This window comes from Psammomys obesus, unplaced genomic scaffold (genome assembly GCF_907164565.1).
Source record: "Psammomys obesus unplaced genomic scaffold, mPsaObe1.curated_primary_1811, whole genome shotgun sequence".
Lineage (NCBI taxonomy): Eukaryota > Metazoa > Chordata > Mammalia > Rodentia > Muridae > Psammomys > Psammomys obesus.
This window is the reverse complement of record NW_026596109.1, coordinates 9,547,974-9,564,421: the sequence shown is the minus strand read 5'-3', so window position 1 is coordinate 9,564,421 and position 16,448 is coordinate 9,547,974. Positions and strand designations below refer to the sequence as shown.

Sequence of the window (16,448 nt, the reverse complement as noted above, 5' to 3'; positions counted from 1 at the left end):
TTCGAGTCCTCACATGCGCATAGCAAGCATCTCACCCAGGAAGCCATCTGCCCTTTTAAATAATTAAATTTAAAATTTTATTTTTTTATTTTTAAAATTTGATGCACTTTAGTGTCTTCAGGGGCCAGAGCTGTTGGATCCTCACAGAACTGGGGTTACAGGTGGTTGTAAGGCACCTGATACTGGTGCTGGGAATTGAACTCAGGACCTCCGGGAGAGCAGTACATGTTCTTCACCACTAAGCCACCCTCTAGCTCCTAAAATGAAAAGAAAAAATGATGTTTATCTAGTTTTGTTTGATGTTTGGATGTTTGGATGAGGGTTTGTGACCCTGAATGCAGTTCCTCCAGACACCAGAAGAGGGCATCAGATCACCCGGCTCTGGAGTTAACAGGCCGTTGTGAGCCTCCTGGTTGTGGGTGTTGGGAATTGAACTCAGGTCTCCGGAAAAGCAGTAACAGCTCTTGACCACTGAGACATCTCTCCAGCACCAACTCTTCTATTTTCAAAAGCTGATGAGATGGACCCCGTGGTTAAAGGCTGACCACCTGACTACAAGCCTCGGAAGCCACCTGGTGGAAGGGGACAACCGACTCCTGAGCTTGCTCCGGCTTGTCACCTTGTGTGAGCCCCTCGGTTCCATCCCGCGCGCTCCCTGCACCAGCTCCTCTCCTCCCCAGTGACGGCAAAGGGGAAGAAACAACTGGAAAACGGCTGTGTCTTGGGAGCAGAGTAAGCGGAGAAAGAGGCCAACTTTTCACCACAAATTGTAAGTATTTTTTTCATTTTCTCTCTATATATTTAGGTTAAAAAAAAAATCAATGAAAAATTCTTTGTTGTCTAACCTTGGAGTTGGAGAGATGGCTAGTAGTTGAGAGCGAAAGCTGTTTGCAGAGTTCTGTTCCCCCGAGCCCCGGCAGGAGGCCTGCAATCCCCATTCCAGGGGATTGGATGCCCTCTTCTGGACTCCATGAGCACCTGCACTCACAGAAGCCCCTACCCCCCTTCCCCCACCATATACACATAATTTAAAAATACTTGTTTAATCTTGAACAGTTACGATTTAGAAAGAGGTTTTTAAAAAGCAACAAAGCAGCTGGGCAGTGGTGGTGCACGCCTTCAATCCCAGCACTCGGGTGGATCTCTGTGAGTCCAAGGCCAGCCTGGTCTACAGAGTGAGTTCCAGGACAGCCAGGGCTACACACAGGGAAACACTGTCTCGGAAAAAAACAAAGCCAATAGATAAATAGATAAATAGATAAATAGATAAACAAACAAACAAACAAACAAATAAATAAATAACAACAACAACAAAGAAACTGAAGATCAAAGAAATAAAGCGGCGTAGTTCAGGTTGCAGAGCCCCATTCGTAGCAGAGCTGGATTCAAACTCAAGTCCCCGCCTTTCCGTCTAGGGCTCAGCTCATTTGCTCACAGAAGTCACCCTGGTTGAGCACATATTTGGGGGCTGGCACGGAGTCGGATGCCAGGGGAGAGACGAGTTACGTCTTCCCCACGGTTCACAGTCCCAAGCTCTGGAGGGCACACGTGTCGACAAAGCCATATAAGGTAGTGTAGGGGTTATTCGGGCATGTCGTTATGGAAAGCGTGCAAATGAGAGCTGTTTTTAACCACAGTCAGTTGAGACTGCTGCCTCGTTGTTATGACTTCCCTTTCACAGAACTTCCCCTGAAGGTGTGAGATAGCTGTGGGCTCTTGTGATATGGCCGCAGAGACCACACATGGTATGGATTTGGTAGGGTGTCTCTAGGTAGCTGATTTTCAGCCCGTCTCAATGTAGTTATGCTATCTAGTGCAGGATTGGAGTAACGAGAGACACCTGATGGATTCAAAAGGCGGCAGAAAAGAAGGCAAAGAGAACATAAGCAGATGAGACAGAAACACAACAGGAAGAAGGTTGATCCAACCTAAGTCTATCAGGAACCACACTACATGAACATAGCCTAAAAATTCCAGCTAAAGGGCAGAGGTCGTCAGATGAGATAAAAACGTCCTCAGGGCACTTGATAGGCAGCTCTGCCATTAAAAACACTGGCTGCTCTGCCACAGGGCCTGGGTTGAATTCCCAGCACCCCCATGGTGGCACACAATGGCCCCTGACTCCCAGGGATGGCAGCACCCACAGTGGGCTGGGCCCTCCCCCATTGATCACTAGTTGAGAAAATGCCTTACAGCTGGAGCTCATGGAGGCACTTCTTCAGCTGAGGCTCTTTCCTCTCTGATGACTCTGAATTGTGTCCAGTTGATCCACAAAACCAACCAGTGCAAGGGTCATTTCGTTAATTAGCTGTCACAAATCTACAGGACTCTATACTTAGTTACAAAGAATCAAACTACACGAAGCAAAACTGAATGAAACTTCAATGAGAAATTAACAAATACACAATTATAGTAGATTTCAATATCTTAGTTCTACCAATTGACTCTCCCTCCTTCCCTCCTTCCCTCTCTCTCCCTCTCTCCAGATAGGGTCTCACTATGTAGTTCTGGCTGTCCTGGAACTCACTATTGAGTCAGGCTGGCCTCAAATCCACAGAGATTTGACTGTGTCGGCCTCAAAAGTGCTGAGATTAGAGGTGTGCACCATTGCACTAATATACATAATAATTGTTATATAATTGATGATATATAATATCTGATATACAGTATATAATTACATTGCATTCTCCACTTCTTTGAATTAGGTCTTTTTTAAGATTCTATATATGAGAGTCAGGCTGGCCTCAAACTCACAGAGCTTTATCTTCTGGCCTCTCTGGGCACTACTTGTATGTGGTACGTAGGCCTATATGCAGGCAAAAATTTCCATACACATAGAGCAGAAAAAGAAACAACAACAGAATGTACGCTCCAAATACATGGTGCTTATAAGTAGTGTACTCTAACCATAACAGTACAAACACACAGACCAAAACCCAGAAGGATTGTAAAAGGTCGCAGTGTGTTGCAATCAATCAAAAGAAAGTAGACTTAGGAGCAAAGAACATCATCGTGTTAGTTACTCTTCTTTTTCTCTGTGACAAACTATGCAAAGAAAGAGTTTTTCTTCGTGGTTGGTGGGTGGAGCCCACCGCCGAAGGGGGAACCGTTGCACTATTTATTTTTTTTTTTAAGATTCTATTTATTTATTTATTTATTTATTTATTCATTTATTTATTTATTTTATATATGTGTTCTATCTGCGTGTACACCTGCACACCGGAAGAGGGCATCAGATCCCAGCATAGATGGTTGTGAGCCACCATGTGGTTGCTGGGAATTGAACTCAGGACCTCCGGAAGAGCAGCCAGTGCTCTTCACCCCTGAGACATTCTCCAGCCCCTGTTGTGCTCATTTTAAAACTATTTTATTTGGGGAATTTAAGCCTTTACCTCCCTTTTGCCAACCCTTTAACCCCAGGTAAGACAGAGAAGGTTAGTGGGGAGAGGGAGCGCAGACCCCTTTACTTATTCTGGCTGTTTAGGGTCGATGGGTTCTTCCCAGAGGCCATACCAATCTCCGTCAACAGCAAATGCAGCAAGCAAGCAGGCTCCTCCAAGCTGCTGCGGTGGAAGTTTCTTTCTGGGCTCTCTTTTTAGATCCCTGAGTCCTAGACCAAGCCCCTCTCCATGCTGCCGGAAGCAGGCCAATACCTGAAGGCAAAGACCACAGCCTGCAGGAGGCAATTATCAAGTAGGACAAAGTAAAGCCTAAACTAAAACCCCACACTTGGAATTAAAACAAAAACGTATTTACATAACATAACTGAGTTTTTGTGTTTTTTTTTTTTTAATATTTTTAAATGATTATTATCATTTATTACAATTTATTCAATTTGTATCCCAGCTGTAGTCCCCTCCCTCATCTCCTCCCAATCCCACCCTCCTTCCCTCTTCTCCCCCCATGCCCTTTCCCTAGTCCCATAACTGAGTTTTTAAGGAGACCAAAATGTCCATTACAGGGAACGTATGGGGACTGGTCACATTATGTCCACAATCAGGAAGTAGAGAGAGAAGAGTGCTGGTTCTCAGGTAATTTCTTCTTGTTCTTCAGGGAGAGCCATTTCACCTCACTAAGCCTTACTGGAAATACCCTCTGTGGACACACCTAGTGGCGTGATTCATGGTGGGCCTAAATCCCCTCAAGTTAACAACCAAGACTAACCCTCACATATATCAAGGATAAAAGAAGGTAGTTCTGTAATGATAAAAGGATTATCTTAGGGTTTCCATTGCTGCAGAAACACCAAGACCAAAAAGCAAGTTGGGGAGGAAAGGGTTTATTCAGCCTACACTTTCCCATAGCTGCCCATCACCAAAGGAAGTCAGGACAGGAACTCAAGCAGGGCAGGAGCCTGGAGGCAGGAGCTGATGCAGAGGCCATGGAGGGGTGCTGCTTTCTGGCTTGCTCCCCATGGTTTGCTCAGCCTGCTTTCTTATAGAACCCAGAACCACCAGCCCAGGGATGGCCCCACCCACAACGGGCTGGGCCTTCCGTTATTGATCAGTAGTTGAGAAAATGCCCTACAGCTGGAGCTCATGGAGACATTTCCTCAGCTCAAGCTCTTTCCTCTCTGATGATTTTGAATTCTGTCAAGTTGATACACAAAACCAACCAGTGCAAGGGTCATTTCGTTAATTAGCTGTCACAAATCTACAGGACTCTATACTTAATCACAAAGAATCAAACTGCACGAAGCAAAACTGAATGAAACTTCAATGAGAAATTAACAAATACACAATTATAGTAGATTTCAATATCTCAGTTCTAGCAATTGACTCTCTCTCTCCAGATAGGGTCTCACTATGTAGTTCTGGCTGTCCTGGAACTCACTATTGGGTCAGGCTGGTCTCAAATCCACAGAAATTTGACTGTGTCGGCCTCAAAAGTGCTGAGATTAGAGGTGTGCACCATTGCACTAATATACATAATAATTGTTGTATAATTTATGATATATAATATATGATATATAGTGTATAATTATGTTGCATTCTCCACTTCTAATGAATTAGGCTTTTTAAGATTCTACATATGTATTTGTAGTTCTGTGCCTGGCTTATTTCGCTTAACATAATGTCCTCAAGGTTTATCTGATTATTGCAGCTAACACATGTGATGGTTACTTTAAATTGTCAGTTTGACATAATTTAGAATCGTTGGGAAGGGAGTCTCAAGGAGGGATTGTATAGACATATGGGCATGTCTAAAGGAGAGTATATTGTCTGTCTGTCTATCTATCTATCTATCTATCTATCTATCTATCTATCTATCTATCTACCTATCTATCTACCTAGTCTCTCTACATAGCCTTGGTTGTCCTTGAGCTCACTGTGTAGACCAGGCTGGTCTTGAACTCATAGAGAACCCACCTGCCTCTGCCTCCCAAGGGCTGGGATTAAAGGCTCCCCCACCACAAAGTTTTGTGTTTGAGACAGGGCTTCTCTGCATAGCCCTGGCTGTCCTGGAACTTACTATGTAGAACATGCTGCCCTTGAATTCACAGAAATCCTCCTGCTGCTGTCTGCCCAGCACTGGGGCTGAAAGTGTGCACCACGACACCCTTTTAAATTAATTAACAAAATTATTAAATTCTGTTTATCTTGTGAAGCCTGTGGGTGCGTGATGGGGAGTGTGTGTGTGTGTGTGTGTGTGCGTGAAGGTCAGACGACAATTCTTGGGAGGTAGTTTTCTCCTTCCAACATGTGGGTTCCAGGCATCAAACTCAGGTTGGCAGACTTGGTGACAAGTCTGCAGGGCCATCTCACCACTCCCAAAGACATATCTTATTTGACAGTTGTGTGTCTGTGCCAGGGTATGTGGGCACAAGCGCAGGTCTCCTCAGTGGCCAGAGACATCAGATCCCCCTGGAGCTTAAGCTATGGGAGGTGAGCCATTCAACATACAAGTGGGACTCGGTTCTCTCTTTGGCCATGTGGGTCCTAGGAATTGAGCTGAAGTCATCAACCTTGGTGGCAGGTATCTTTATTCGATGAAATATCTTGTTGGCCCTACAAGACAGTTTTAACTAAGCTATAGACCAGTGGTTCCCAACCTTCCTAATGCCATGATCCTTAAATACATTCCTCATGTTGTGGTGACTCCCCAACCATAAAATTATTTTTGCTGCTGCTTCATAACTGTAATTTTGCTACTGTTATGAATTGTAATGCAAGTATCTGATATGCAGGTTTGTTGTTTTTAAGCAAAATCCCCAAAGTTTGATTACAAATGAAGCCTCAGGAGCCAGGTAACACCCAGATGACCTTCCTACTTAGTGGAGGTCCCAGAAGGAAAAAATAGCCCCTTTTCCTTCATGCTGTCTTAAATACCCTTCAACTCAATGTCCCTCCTTCCTGACTTTTCTTATGTTCACTCCCTGTCAACTGTTGGCTTGCTCCCACTCTTGGCCCATGGTTGACTTTATTTAGCTCTGGCTTACAGAAAGCTCTTGGGTTAAAGGTGTGTGCTAGGGCTGAGACGCACCACAACAAGAAACAGGTTTTTCCCAGTTTACCACGTGATCAAATATCCTGCAACACAGAGTATGTGATATTTGACCCATGTGAAATGGTCAACTAGGTTGTGAGCCGCAGGTCCATTAACTTAGGCACGGTTGGCAAGGTTCCGAGCCAAGTCTAACCCTAACCCTGTCTGCATTTGGAAAGTATTCCCACATATCATCTGCCGTCACTGACACATAGGTATCTGTTGAGCCGAGGCTGGGCCTTAATGCTACCAACTGAGCCAGAGCTGGTCTGTGTCTGACTGCTGCCAAAACCCAAAACTTGTGGCTCTGGCTGTGAAACCCTCACTCTCAGTGTGCCCTGAGAGCGTGCTCATACAAGTGACCAGGGAGGACCTTTGCTGTCTCCAGAGGTCCCCCGCCGGAGGGCTTCTGGGACCCAGTGTGGGTAGCCGCAGTAGGTGGCTCTCAGTTCACAAACAGCTATCCCTTTGTCCCCAGAGTGGCTGGGGCAGGACAAGTTCCCAAGGGCCTCTTTGGGTGTCTGTGGAGGGACAAGCCCCTCCAGGCCCCACCTCCCTATACAATACACTGAACTGCCGAAGTCCTCCTCCTCTCCCCTCGGTTTCTCCATTGCTTTTTCTCTGGTCCCTTCTGGGTCTGACAGATGAGCCAGTATCCCAAACATGAACACTGGTGGGTATCTTTTAGGTGGCCCTCCAGTCCTACGGGTGTGTCCATCCTGTGTAAATACCACACTGATGGGGGGGATGGAGGGATGCGGGGGCGGGGGGGGACTCATCAAAAGCTCTAGTCTATCTGGAAGCCACCCCCTGTTAACAGAAGCCACCTTCTGTTAACAGTGGCACTCACTGAGTGAGGAGGTCCATGGGTGGTGCTGCCTTTGCCTTTGTTCTCAACCATCTCTTTTTCCGTGTATCTTCACGTCTCTCCCCACCCCCCACGCCCCGATAATCCTAAGAGTATCCTGGGAGTTCTGTTTAGCACCTCATTGGCACACGGTGCAGGACCCGGAAAAGGCAAGGGTGTGGTTGAGCTAATACTCAGGCTAATAGACAGGGCTTTAGAAGTAGCTCTCGGGAGGCCGAGGCAGGTGGACCTCTGTGAGTTGGAGGACGACAGAGGTCTACAGAGCTGGTTCTAGGACAGCTAGGGCTTCACGTCAAAAACCTGTCTCTGAAAACTAAAACAACAAAATAGAAGTAGCAGTCAGCTTTTGCTTCCAATGGCGACCAGGTACCCACTTTTCCACCTCTGCCCTGTGGCTAGGGATTGACAGCTCTGGGGTTTTAGTGTGTACCACTGGGAGCCTGTGGTACATCTCCCATCGGGGTCCTGGATCTCTGGGATCTGCTGACCCCGCTGCCCCAGGCGCCGGTCGCACCCGCTCCAGGCAGGGGAGGGAGGGCACAGATTGGCCCAGGAACTCGTCGGCCACTCCCGCCGTTCCTTCTGCAGCCAGAGCTTCCGCTCAGCTCCAGCCTCCACAGCAGCTGCTCTGGCACCCTAGGCGTCCCGGGCTCGGCCCCTCCGCCAGCCGTGGGGTCAGGATTGTCCAAGCGCTTGGGTAAGACTGCGGCGCGCGCGTGGACCTGCCGACGCGCGCCGCCCCTTCCCTTCTGGCGTCTGGCGTCTCAGCCTCGTGGGTCAACTTCCTGCACGGCTCTCCTAGGACAGGTCAGTCTCTGCCTGCCGGAGACTGGCCTTCACTCAGGCGAGGGCTGCTTAGGTGCGGGCCTCTGAGGATGGGGGGAGGGCCCCACGCCGGCCACCGGGGACCTGAAGGCTCTGACTCCCCAAGCGCACCTTGTGATGACTCACTCGGCACAGGGAGAGGGGAGAACAATTCCTGAGCTGAAGCGGAGGGAAGTTGGGCCTGGCCCAGACCCTCGCAGCTGGCCACGTGGGAGGCCCACGCTCCTCGGTAGCTGGCAGAGACTCGAATGGGTGTGTTAGAACCTACCAGGCAGGATGGTGTGAAGAAGGGCTGGCTGAACACTGCTCCTCCGGTGGGCTTCCCCCCTCTCTCCACCTCTATTCCCAGTACCTGTCCTCTCCCTGGGCCAATAAGTGGGCTTCCCCTTGCTCTCCTTTATAGGCTTTCCCCCCCCCCGCCCCCCCAGAAAGGGTGGGTTTTCGGAGAGGGCCTGGCTCTGAATACTGTCACCTCTGTTTCCTGCTCTTTTCTTGGTCCCTCCCTACATGGATGCCCCACCCCCTTCTTTATCTCTGAGCTTCCTTTAATCTACCGGGCCACACTCTAGGGCCCCTGAGGCCGGGGATTGAGAGGATGACAGTGTTCCTGCACGCGTTCATTTCACCAGGTGTCCATTCAGGCGTGTGCTTCCGTTCACAGTGTTCCCTCCCCCGCTTTGCGTGTGAGATTCCTCCATTGTTAGATGCTCAGCCAACACCTACTGTGTTCAAGGCTCTCATTGTGAAGGGGCAGGGTGTTCCCTGAGTCTGTTCCCGTTTCTACTGCTGGCTTACTGGAGGTCAGAAAGGGGACACCAAAAAAAACCAAACCGAACTAAAACACAAACCCAATTAAACTAAAGAGAAGAAGCACCAGGGAGGGGAACACAGTCTTCCTCCCATGCCCAGTGCCCTGGGCTCGAGTTCCAGCGCGCGAGTTCCAGCGCGCAGAGAGATACAGGGCTATAAAGCACGCTCCCATGCATACCACTGAGGAGCGGCCAGCGGGGTTTCCTGGAGATGGTGGCATTTCTTTGCTGCTGCTGCTGCTGCTGTGGCGGCAGCCTGTCAAGTCTCTGGGCCTCATGGTATTCCCACTGGGATGTGCCGTTGATCTGTCTTAATGGTCCAGCAGAGTCGACACCTGTGGGGATTTTGATAGACAGGCAAGTTCTTGGGCTTAACGTCTGATCTATTGACATGGTGTATGGAGGCTAGAAAGATGGCTCAGCAGTTAAGAGAACTGGCTGCTCTACCAGAGGACCGGGGTTTAATTTCCAGCACCAAAGGAGCTACTCACATCCATCTGTAACTCCAGCTCTGGGACACCTGACGTCCTCTTGGAAGGGTGCTAGCAGTACAAGTGGGACACAGAAGTGGTGCACAGACATACATGCTGGCAGGACACTATGTCTAAAATTAAAAAGAAAAACAAAAAACGTGGGTGGGACCCAGTACCCTGGATGTTGAGGGACCCTTTGGGTGGCCCTGAAGCAGGCTGAAGTTTGGGTCCTTGTAGGACCTAGGACAGACATCTGCATAGGGCACTGTGGTCTGGGGGTTGGGGTAGGGGCCGGGATGAGGGAGATGTCCCTGCCCTTGGGACTCAGGTGAGCTCGAAGGGAGGTAGATGACTGAGGTAACATATCTGTAGGGCTAGAACTACTGAGGGCTTGTAGGAACCAGTTCAGACAGGACGTAGCTCTGTGAGCTGCGGAGCTTCTGTAGAAAGATGTAGTAGTTCTCTGCTGTGCTCTCCTGGGATTCAGCCTTGATGAAAGTCCTCTCTGAGGTCTAAGTGAGGCCTCTCCTACTGTGTGCCTTGTGGCAGGACCAAGTGAATGCAGCTCTGAGGTTAGGGTAAGGTTTGGTGGTTCCAGACAGTATGTCTTTTCAAGCTTCATTTTCCATCTCTGGGCTTCAGCTCATCCATGTCTAAGGTGGAGGTGCTGGGCTGAGGCTGGTGGTCCCCATACCTCAGGAGTAACTTTTATTCTCTTGAGGTTCTCCTGATGTAATTATCATTTCAGAGTCTTACTGCCTCCATCTGCTAACCTAGGCCCAGTCCTGGAAGCTTCCAGCCTCTGTTCAATCTAACAATCTGGGCCTAGAATGTTTTCAGCCTCTGAGACTTACTGCTAAATAAGCTCACCCTGTCTAATTCTTTCTGAACTCTGGCTGGCTGGTTCAACTCAGCTGTTCTGGCTCAAAATGCCTCTCTGAGCTCACTGATTCAAATTGGCTTCTCTCAGCTTCTGACTGAATTGTTCTGCTTGGCCACAAACTAACTCTGGCAATATTTTCTAATCTTCTGGCTCCTTCTCTGGCTCATTCTGTCTTCACCTGTGTCTAGCTTGTTCTCTCTTCAACCTGTCTCTGTAAAATTCTACATGCTTCCTATGTCTTTCTGTGCTGTTCTCTTTAGGTTGCCTCTCTGGGATCTGGCATTCACTCTGTTTCCAGAGTCTTCAGAATTAAACTGTCTGCTGGCAAACAGCCCCTCTCAGAGCCTGTTCAAGGCAAATAGTTTGCTGCTGTGGACAATCTGAATCAGTCTCATATCCCACACCTGGGATTTAAAAAAAAAAAATGTTTATATCCACAACATCTGTAGGCAGCAGGAAGAGAGAGACACTGGGCCCGCTTGGGCTTTTGAAACCTTAAAACCAACCCCCAGTGACACAGTTCCTCCAACAAGGCCACACCTCCTAATCCTTCTGAAATAGTGCCTCTCCTTGTTGCCCAAGCATCCAAATATATGAGCCTACAGGGTCTTTCTTACTCCAGCCAGCACAGGCAGCAAGCACCCTTTGCATGCTGAGCCATCTCATGGCCTCACTTTATTTTTTTAGGCAGGGTCTCTCAGTGAACCTGGAGCTCACCCATTCTGTGTGCTAGGCTGGTCAGAAAGCCCCAGGGATGTTGAATTTCTCTGCCTCCCTAGTGCTGGGATCACACCACTCACCCACCTTTTTACATGGGTGCTAAGAGCCAAACTCAAGCCTTCATGCTTGCAACAGCAGGTGCCTTATTAGTTGAGCCATCGCCCCAGCCTCTAGCCCCATTCAGAAAAGATTTACTATTTTTAATTCGGTGTAGGCATGCGAGTCTGCCTCCAGGTATATATGGGCACAGGGATGCAGATGCCTGTGGAGTTCAGAGACACCGGGTTTCCTAGAGCTGGAGGTACAGATGCTTGTGAGCCACTGATGTGGGTACCAGAACACAATTTAACTCTTCTGGAAGAGGAGCAAGGCAGCAGGTGGTGGTCTGAAGGAGAAGGAGCCTGTAGACTCATGTATTTGAATGCTTGGGCATCAAATGGGACTTATCCACTGAGCCATCTCTCCAGTCCCCATCCTTCCCCACCCCCCCTCTTTCAATGACAGTGTCTGACATTGTATTATAGATCAAGCTGGCCTGAAACTAACTCAACATGTGGCCTAGGCTGCCCTTGAACTCATAGCCATCCTCCTGCTTCAGCTTCCTGAGTATTGGGGTTACAGGCATGATTCAGCACATTTGCTGCTCATATTGGCGTCTTCAAGGTCTCACTTCAGTTTCCAGTTTGCGGAAGTACTGAAAGATGACAAGCACTCACCAGGAAGGGTGTGAATTCCTTGGAATTCCTGGATTCCTAGAGCTAAGGCTTTGAGAGAGGAGAGGGCTTGCCCAGAGACCTGGGAGTGAACTCAGGGCCTTTGGCAGAGGACATTTTACTTACCTTGGTAGTAGAAGAGGGCAGAGGAAGCTTCTGCTGGTCTGTTCCCATCCACTTCATATTGACTGTGCGCCTGGGATGTAGCCCTTCCCAGCCCCAGGGATAGTCCTTGTGGGATGTGGTCAGGACCAGCAGGAAGCCTGAATTACACGCAGCAGGAGTCTGATGTTCTAGGGCTTATGCTCGGCCTTGATCACCTGTTCCCCTTTGGCCTCCAAGCCTTTTTCGTCCTGTTTACTGTGAGTGTCAAGTCCTCCGCCACTAACCTCTTGTAGAAGTGATGGAGGAAAGGGAACATGGAGGGCCTTTCACTTGCTGATAACCTTGGATCACACTGCGTGGCATGCTGGGTGGACTTTGGCAGGTGCCTCATTTGGAAGAATTGCCTGCTTATAAGGAAGTGGCTGTTAGCGGCTGGTATACCGACCCAGTTCAGCAGTTGCCTGATGCGGGCATCATGCGCCCAGGAGCCAGTGGGCAGCACTCTGAAAGGTGAAATCCTGGCAGGTGGGTCGGGTGTCTCTCTAGGAGGCCTTGGCAACTCCCTGGCATCCTGCCACTCTCCAGCCTGCCCTCTTGCGGACGGATAGGATGGCTGGCAAGAGAGCTGGAACTCTGGGATCTCGGAGGCGGTCTGTTAGCCAAGGGCAGCGGGTAGGGGGCTGGAATGGGGCGGTGAGGGGGCGGGGCTGGAGTTTGGCTGGGTTGAGAGGCATAAAAGAGAGGGTGGTAATTCCAGAAGGTGGGCATCAGGCCCCATGGGGCTGTGACCCAGCTGGTAGGTGTGGGGTTGGGGGCAGGGGCACAGAGGGTGGATTGAGGAGAGGCCAGGACATGGGGCGGAGCTATTAACAGCTGGCTTAGGAGGGCGGTGAGCTTGGGAGGAGGAGCCGGGAGGCGCAGGCTGCTTTTGGAGCTGTTGGCTGCCGCCGGGGGCTCAGGTGACCAGCTGCCCTCTGAGAGCCTACAGACCCTCCAAGGCCTGGCAGTCCAGCCGGCGGAGCAGCAATGATCCAGAATGTGGGAAACCAGTTGCGAAGGGTATGGACCATGGGACAGGGTGGACTGGGAGCCGGATGGGTCTCCCGCTGTGGGGCCCAGAGGCAGATGCTTTCCTCAGGATCTGCATCTTCAGTCCTCGCTGTCTGTTTTGTAGTCCTCTTTGGAAGGAGAAATCGCAGAACCCACAGACTTCTTAAGTTACAACTGGTAGTCTCCCCAAAGGGTCCCGGGGGTAGTAGGCTCCCACAGGCTGGCAGTTGTGGCTGTGTGGAATGGAATCCTCTGTAGCAAGTTCTGGAATTCTGTTTGCTTGAGTGTGTGTGTTCTGTGCACAGTCCTGTGGCCCCGTGTGTGTGTGTGTGTATGTGTGTGTGTGTGTGTGTGTTTATGTGTGCATGTGTGTCTGTGTCCTGTGCACAATCCTGATGCCATGCCATGTGAGTTCCGGGCTCTGTGCCTCTTCATTTCCCCAGCTTAGGAGTCCGAGGCTACCGACCTGGAAGAATTTACAACGTGAGGCTGTGTGCGCTCAAGGCGAGAACAGGAGAGTACAGCAGGACCATGTGAGGGAAAGGCCATGTGGAGAATGTCCTATGGCGTGACCTTTAGGAGTATTTTTTTTTTTTTCCTGGAACCTTCTAACTGGGACTTTGGAGCTGAGATAGGTGCTGAGGTCCCAGAACTCCCAAGTGCTCAGCGGCTCATTGGGGGCCTTTGGCCTGGTGCCTGGAGAAGGGCTCAGAACAAACTGTACAGCCGGTGCTGGCTGAGAATGGTTGCCAACTGAGGACATTTCAGAAAAGGCCCTTTAAATAGGGCCGTGGGACAAATTCATGCTTTACCTGTCTCTTCAGCAGCTACAGCTCAGCGCAGCAGCCTTGCCCGGCCCGGCCCCGAGTCCCTTCCATCTGCTCTTGCGGTAAAGGTTGCTTTTGGAAAGTTAACTGTGATACCTGCTCACCGGCTCAGACTTTCTTGCAGGTCGCCATCTCAGTGGCATTCTGGCCTAGGTTTCTCCTCAGGCCCCACCAGCCATCCCTCTGTGTTCACCAGCAGCACCACACTGATTGGTTTCCTCTGCCTCAGTGGGCCACCTTGGCTCTCTCCAGCTACCATGCCTTCTGGACCTTCGGACAGGGACCTCGGCCTCCCTGCACCTCCTTTAGCCTGCTGTCTCTCTGGCAGTTTCCTTCTCGGCCCTCGGGTTCGGCTGGGAGGCCGCCTCCTCTGGGAAGTGTCCTAGATTTCTCGTGGCGCCATGCACTCTTAGAGATCCCTGCTCTCATAGGGATGGGTGCTTGCTGTTGTAGCTCCGTGTCTCCTACCCAGGTGAGCTCTAGCCCAGTGTCTGGTGACCTAGCCCTGGTCGGAGGCCAGGGGATACCTAGGGAATGAGTGTGGGCAGGCAGTTTCTCAGTCATGCCCAGGGTGGAATCTGAGCCACTGGGCCTCTTCCTTCTGTCCCCTGAGCCCAGGGTAGAGTGTCTTCATGCCCTGACTTTGCCAGGTGCACGCTCAGTGCATGCACATGTGAACTTGCTCAGTTCAGTGGCGCAGGTCCACCTTGCCATCCCTGAGATGGCCTAATCTTTACTGTCAGCTTGACTGGGTTCAGAGACTGTGTTTCCTCAAAGCGTGAGCCCCGCCTTCCTTAGGCCGCTTTGTCAGGTATTTGGTTGTGTCCATGTGAAAAGTAACTAATACTCTCTGCATCCTGTTCTTCTTTCTCCACACTTATCGCACGTGAGACATAGCCCAGGTTCAGAGGGGTCGGTAGCCTGTCTAGCGATACAGAGGCCAGAAGTGGCAGAGCTGGGATTTGAATTCAGTGGCTCTGCTTGCCAAGCTTTCTGGACATGAGGCTTAGCCAGGTGAAGGCTGGCAAGCAGTATTCCAACCCCAAGTCCTTACTCAAACTCAGCTAGCATCTGGCCTCTGGTGATGGAGCTGGCTGTTAGGTGTGGAAACTGGGTCACAGGGTCAAAGGGACCCCACATTAGTTTAAAATGACGTTGGCCACCACCTTTGAACTTGTACCTGGTTGGCAGATCTTGAATGTCTGTGGCCTCTTCTTAATTTCCTTTGCTCTTACGGGGGGAAAAAAAAGGAGAGTTTGGGGACATTTTCTCTTCCTTGGTACTGAGCTACTTTTATTTTTATTTGAGACAGGGTTGCATGTAGCTCCGGCTGGCCTTAAATTTGATGAAGATGTTGCCAAAGATGACCTCCAATCCTCAGTTCTAGCTTGGTCTAGGTCAGCTCCCAAAGGGGCTTAAGAACTGTTTTGACTCCACAAATGGTGATGGGACAGCTGGAGGGCTTCTCTAAGCTTCATCCCCTCGGCCTCATTAGGGGTCTAGCCCGGGGCATGTTGAGGTTTGGATTAGAATCTTGCCTCTCTCTCCCTCTCCCTGCATCCGTTTCCTGTTGTTCTTCTCTTGTTGTTTGTTTTGAGATAGTTCACTATGCAGCTCCTACTCCTGAGCCTTCTGCCTTAGATCCCTGAGTAATGGCATTACAAGTATGTGCCATGGTGTTAGGCTTGGGTTAGAATATCATTTCCAGGTCTGGGATGTTGGCTTGGTGGGTAAAGACACTTGATGAGGAAGCAAGAGGATACAGGTTCAAATCCCAAGCACCTACTCAAAAAGTACTGAAGGGTAGAGACAGATGGATCCTGGGAACTGGCTGACGTTCCAGCCTAGAGAAAATGGTCAGCTTCCAGTTCAGTGAGAGACCCTGCCCCCAAAGCAATAAGGTGGAGAGGGCCTCATTCATGTGTATGGGTGCACACACGTGCATATTCACTGTGTGGCAGGGGCGTGGCAGGGGCGTGGCAGGGGAGGGAGGCCTGTAGACAGAAAATGACAATGCCCTTCATACAGTTGGAGCTCTAAGTGGCTGAGTGGATGGGTGACCCCGTGGGCTTGAAGGGGTCATGATAGTCCTGGAAGGCTCTGGGGAGGAGAACTGAGGCTCAACCATGAACGGCTTGTTCAGGAGCTGCGTGTGGACCCCAGGCTCAGCCACAGGAAGGCACCCACAGTGTTTTCAATCCGTTTAGATGACCTTCAAAACCCAGCTCAGTCATCACTTCCCCTGTGACTCCCCCTCCTGCCCGGCCTCAGAGTGAACAATGCCCGTTCTCTCGTTCCCTCCTTTTACTGAGGGGTTATCATAGATGTGTGTGGCAGTTGCTGGATCAGATATGCCTTGACAGCATGGCTCCCCGCTGCTGAGCTAGTTGAGGAGCGACAGCAAAGGCAAGCAAACCATGACAATGGAAACCTGCCGTGAGTGCCGTGAGTGCCGCGAGTAGCAATAATAACGAGGGAGGGCCACCTGCCCTCATCACTCTGAAGCAGAGAATGCTCTTGTGCCCTATATTAAAAATGAAATGGGGCTGGGTGGCGGTAACGCACGCCTGTAATCCCAGCACTCGGGAGGCAGAGGCAGACAGATCTCTGAGTTTGAGGCCAGCCTGGACGAGAGTGAGGTCCAGGACAGTCAGGGCTACAGAGAGAAACCCTGTCTGGAAAACCAAAC

At 50.2% G+C, this 16,448-nt stretch overlaps 1 protein-coding gene across 7 annotated transcripts in view; it reads left to right on the top strand.

Annotated features, from left to right (window-relative positions):
* The first annotated feature begins 722 nt into the window (after positions 1-722).
* Acot11 (acyl-CoA thioesterase 11) overlaps positions 723-16,448 on the top strand; it is a 59,287-nt gene continuing 43,561 nt past the window's right edge. For 2 of the 7 annotated variants that reach the window (XM_055628915.1, XM_055628907.1), the window contains exon 1: positions 12,813-12,941. In XM_055628915.1, the coding sequence (XP_055484890.1) occupies positions 12,909-12,941 (33 nt within the window). In that variant the 5' untranslated portion in view covers positions 12,813-12,908. Of the gene's footprint in view, positions 770-7,987; positions 8,052-12,331; positions 12,408-12,812; positions 12,942-16,448 lie in introns of those variants that run through there. The other 5 variants (XM_055628912.1, XM_055628913.1, XM_055628910.1 and 2 more) reach the window with 5 other exon arrangements.